The sequence below is a fragment of the Poecilia reticulata genome, linkage group LG3 (assembly GCF_000633615.1).
Source record: "Poecilia reticulata strain Guanapo linkage group LG3, Guppy_female_1.0+MT, whole genome shotgun sequence".
NCBI lineage: Eukaryota > Metazoa > Chordata > Actinopteri > Cyprinodontiformes > Poeciliidae > Poecilia > Poecilia reticulata.
Genome location: NC_024333.1, coordinates 14,165,451 through 14,170,601, shown reverse-complemented (window position 1 = coordinate 14,170,601; position 5,151 = coordinate 14,165,451). Strand labels below are relative to the sequence as shown.

Sequence of the window (5,151 nt, the reverse complement as noted above, 5' to 3'; positions counted from 1 at the left end):
TATATATATATATAAGAGCGCGTGCTTCTTATGAGCGCTGAACACGCACGCGGGTATTTTTTGCCTCCTGGGCGGTGAGGAGCAGCGAGGAGACTCTGGGGAAACAGTATCTAACCCTCCAGACATACAGAGCGTCACCGGACTCGCATTCAGGCTTATTAAATGGAGAACGTCTGAGCAGAAATGTTCAGGAATTCACCTGGAGAAACACCTCAGCACTCACCAGCTTTGTAATATGCGCAAAGACACATGATTATATAATTATACTGATAAGTCTTCAGAGTCGGTGTAATAAAGGTGAAAGGGAGTGGACATGCTTACCATAAGCAAACAAACCCGGAAGCTGTTGGACCTGTCGGCCGAACAGGTTCCTGCCCAGAGTGGGAGGCAGCGGCTCATGTCCGACCTGCGGACAGGACGTAGAGTGTGATTAGCTGGAATACACTTCCTTTTTTTAGACTCCCAACCTGTTGGCATGTTGCTTCAATATTATACGTTCACTCCACAAAAACACTAGAACCTTGTGAGGTTGGTTCGGTTCTTCCTCACCGAGTCCAGCTCTTGTTGACAAGACATGTCCCTGCTGGGGGACAGCAGGACAACACGACGGCCAGGTTAGCTGTCAAAGCTAGTTCTTCAGTGTTCGCAGGTTTGTTCTAAAACAAACGGCCCTACCGACCGTTCACTCGTTTGTCTGTCCCTCCCTTCCCTTAGAACCAAAACGAAGCAGAGGAACTCCGAACCCGACCCACGGTTTCCGGGATTCCGCAGAGAACACTGAGTTTGACAACAGAAGGTCACGCGGACACCACAGGAGCAGAGCTGGACCTTCTCCTGACACCTTCATTCTTGTTAGCTTCAGGCATAATCAACAGTTTTTTATTAAATCCTCACAGATCAGCTTTTACACGACGAAGCTCATTTCCAACTGCAGAAGACATAGTTAGCTGCGTTATTAGATCGAGGAGAGGTTTCGCTCTTCGGATCGCCAGGCTCTGATGTGGAGCTTCTACTGAAAGACCATGTTGGACCGACAACTGGACATGTCCCACTTACCTGGATGAGGACTTTAATGTACATCACAGGGTGAGACAGGACGGTGAGCCCTGATCCCAGCAGGACCTGTCCGCATGTATCCGCCATTTTTGAATAGACGGGATACTCTCTTCTTACTTTTGGAACACTGGCAGCAATTATTTTATCGAAGGATTGTGCTACCGCCATCTAGTGTTTTAGAAGTGGCAGGACGCCCTGCAGTGGGAGGAGAAGACCTTCTCACTGGGCTTCGAGACAGAAATTGCTTCACAAATATTAATCTAAAAGTTAAAGTGATGGGATGTGTATTGCTTTACATGTGTCAGATTTTTTTTTTATAAAAGTAAATAAAATAGTAAATAATGAAATAAAGTTGAAATGCTTATTTTGTTGCATTATATAGCACTCCAACAGAAAGTAAGAGCACTCAGATATTCAGAGTAAAGTTTGTCATTAACCATATTACAAATCCACTTTTTCAGATAGTAGATTACACATTCTGATAGAAATTAATGATTGTTCAAATTCAAATGATTTGTGTTTCTGTTATGTTTTTATGGTTCCCTGCACACATTAAAAGGACATGAAACTGCATGCAGATGATGCATGGGTTTCCCCACAACAACAATAAAACAACAAAAAAGTAAACAAATGAAAAATATGGTTGCAAAAGGTTTCTGTGAATAAAACATCATTTGACCAAACACTGTATTTTTGCTCTAAAACTCAAAAGTAAACTTCCCTAATTAAACAAATAATCTAAAGCAAACATTGTAAAAATATTATTTCCTAATATTTTACAACACTTTCATTTGATGACACATCTTGCTTGTGAAAAGAAAACATTTGTTTAATCTTTAAGGAATATGTTGAGAGTATTCATATTTAGTTAGGTTCTCTTCCATCATGGTGTGCTTATAATGCACAAGTTCTTTTAGTTTTAGTTCTAATACAGTTGGATTTCCACTTGACATAAATGCATTTTAGAAACACACTACACTACTTTTTCACAGTCGGTGTTGTTCACAAGCAGAGCCTGAACTTGAATGCAACACGTCTGCCAACATTTCTGCTTACTGAATAAAAGAGAGCATGCAGCAGGAATCTACTAAAGAGCCTAATTTAAGGATTTTATACTCATAAAATAGATTTTCTAAGTTAAGTAATTTTTTTACAGAAATAGGAACAGAATGACTTCTATTGAACAGAACATGTAGTTCAACTGAGAAGATATTTGTGGGAAGCGTTTTTCTCTGCTGTCACATGTGGATAAGCTTCCTCTGTAACAGTGGATCATGTCAGAGGGAAGCAGCACAAAGAAAACTTGACATGTAGCTTCCAGAAACTTTAGAGCCTGTGAAGTTTTACATTACTGCTTCTTCATTTTCAACATAAAAAGATGGTGGCATTTGGTAAGACAGCATGATGGACTGCTTGTTCAGACATGCAACAAGAAAGATTGATTTTGATCAGAATACATGGCCCTGACAGCCCAGATCCAGCTCTGGCCACTTGGTGGCTCAGGTAAACAAAAAGATGTGTCTGTGATGAATCACAGACACATTTGAAGCAAAAAAGTGTTGTTTTTCTTTCCTAACATGGGCTGTATTTTTTGGTAGAGTCTACCAAATGATATGTTTATTCAACCACATGTACCCCGGTCTATGTTCAGGTGTTTCAGAAACAAACCCATATTTCTCCATGACCGGAACAAGTGTGTTGCAGTAGCTCTGTGTGTGTCTGACCACAAAAGAAATAATAAATAACTAAATAAATAAATACTGAAAATTAGCTAATGAATATCAGACATTGTGATTGAAATGTGTTTGAACAGAATCTTTAAAAATGAACTAATGAAAGTCCTGGAGAAAAATTATGAAACCTCAGAAAAGACTGAATGTGACTACATGGACATGTTAAACTGAGGAGTGTCCGATAGTTAGCACCACAGATGTCATACAGCTTCTGTGAGAATGTTTTCTGGTAAGACGTGAGAAAACTGGAGCTTTTTGACATGTCTGCTCTTTGTTCATAGGAGTTATCAAGAAAAGAACTCGCTCCTATTCTGTGAAGCTTAGCATAAACCAGGGGCGGAACCAGAGGGGGAGGCGCAGTGCCCCCCTGACATCTGACTGCATAATATTGCCTTAAAAGTAGAGAGGGCCTTGACAATAGTTACTAATTTTGGTAAATTTAAGCTGGTGACGTCCTAGTCCGAGTTAGACGACAACACAACGGGACAACAACCAATGGAAATGAAATGTGTGTCACAAAAGGAGCCCAGAGGGACGAAGGCTGCTAAGTGTTGTTAGCTGGTGGCAAGTTTGCTTATTAATTATCTTTGTTTAATTATAAACAGTGCAGTAAAGATATATAACTTATGTTCGGAAACCTGACAGATCAGTTAATAGCTTGAGCAGAAATGTCAAACAACTAATCTCACCCTGGTTTCAGTAACAAGTATTCTAACATGTTACTATTTACAATCCAATAATCAGATTAAAGTTATGCATTCCAGGATGAACACTCACTTTAGCATTTGCCTCACAACTAGCAAGCTTCATACTCTGGTGGCACAGACAGGCTAACAGATTCTGATATATGTTATTGGTCAAAAGACATTTGATTATTGGTCAAAATGCATTGATATAAATTGACTGGTAATTGAATTAGTTCTACCTCTTTCTAAAACCAATGTAGAAATGTCAGAATGTGAACTAAATATAAAAAAGTATGTTTTTATCACACAGAATGAGAATTTTAACAACTTAATTTTCAGATGTATACGTTATTATACATCTAAACTCTTATTTACTGTGTAGGAAAATTTTTCACTAATTTATTTTTAAACCTCTCCTCAAGCACTTTTCTTATTGTCTCTTAACCATTACCCTTATAGTGTAGAAATAATGAACAAAATATTGAAACATTGAAAGACATCAACCTGACATCAGTCTCCACCCATTCTCCTTTATGGTTCTATTATAATTAATGTAATTTAATATCTTCACAATCTGAAACTCCACCTGGGTCTCCTATGTCTTCCCTGACCTGCTCCTCTCATAAAATATTTTAGATTATTTAAAAATTAAAAACAGTTCATACGTATTTCAATAAACTAAATGAAGACCTCACCAGAGCTTCTTCACCTTTTTTCACCTCAAGCGCTCTGCTGAATGAGCTGTTGTGCGCCTTCAAAATAAAAGCATGCGAGTGGAAGATTTTAAAATAGACCCTTTTTACAGTGACGTCAGACAATGGCCGCCATAATTCGAAACGGTGTATCTTTACTTCCGGTGTGATTTTGCCTCGGGAAACCTGACTGAAAAATTCACGAATACTCATTATCTTAAGGATATAATAAAAGGTAAGGTTAATAATAACAGCTTTTAAGTGTTAGATAGCTGTTATTACTCATTGTCAATCCATCATTCTCTGACTGTGTATATAATAAACAGCCTACAATCGGAGAGTAAACCAGCTAGCAGCAGCTTTAGCCACATTTGGGAACATATATAAACCGCTGATTGTCAGTGCTGTAACGTTTAGAGGTTCACTTTCTGTATCAACTTTAATAAAACAGCATTTAAGTGTTAGCCGTTATTAGTCATTGTCAGTTTACCATTCTCCAACTGTATTTAAAGGAACCAGCCTCCGATCGGAGAGTAAACCAGCTAGCAGCAGCTTTAGCCACAGTTAGGAAACATAAACACCGCTGCCTTTCAGTGCTGTTGTTAAAAGTTTCACTAAAATCACTTACATCTTCCAACACTGTTGTTAAAAAAAAGCATTTTAAATATTGATTTAAGCGCTATCTGCCAAATAATTTACATCAGGGGTGTCAAACTCCAGTCCTCGAGGGCCGGTGTCCTGCAACTTTTAGATGTGCCTCTGCTGCACCACACCTGAATAGAATAATTAGGTCATTAGCAAGGCTCTGGAGAACTATCTACACAAAGAGGATGTAATTAAGTCATTTCATTCCAGTGTTTTGTACCTGTGGCACATCTAAACACTGCAGGACAGCGGCCCTTGAGGACTGGAGTTTGACACCCCTGATTTACATATTCTGATGTGATTCATAATTTCTCCATTTGTTTTGTTGTCCATCTTTCT

The 5,151-nt window shown here is 38.8% G+C and overlaps 1 protein-coding gene across 1 annotated transcript in view; it reads right to left on the bottom strand.

Annotated features, from left to right (window-relative positions):
• Nucleotides 1–1,246, bottom strand: part of mtch2 (mitochondrial carrier homolog 2) — a 13,986-nt gene extending 12,740 nt beyond the window's left edge. Inside the window, exons 1-2 of the mRNA XM_008405042.2 lie at nt 1,057–1,246; nt 322–406 (exon numbers count right to left, since the gene is read on the bottom strand). Of these exons, the coding sequence (XP_008403264.1) occupies nt 322–406; nt 1,057–1,224 (253 nt within the window). The 5' untranslated portion in view covers nt 1,225–1,246. The remainder of the gene's footprint in view (nt 1–321; nt 407–1,056) is intronic.
• Between the last annotated feature and the right edge of the window lie 3,905 nt (nt 1,247–5,151).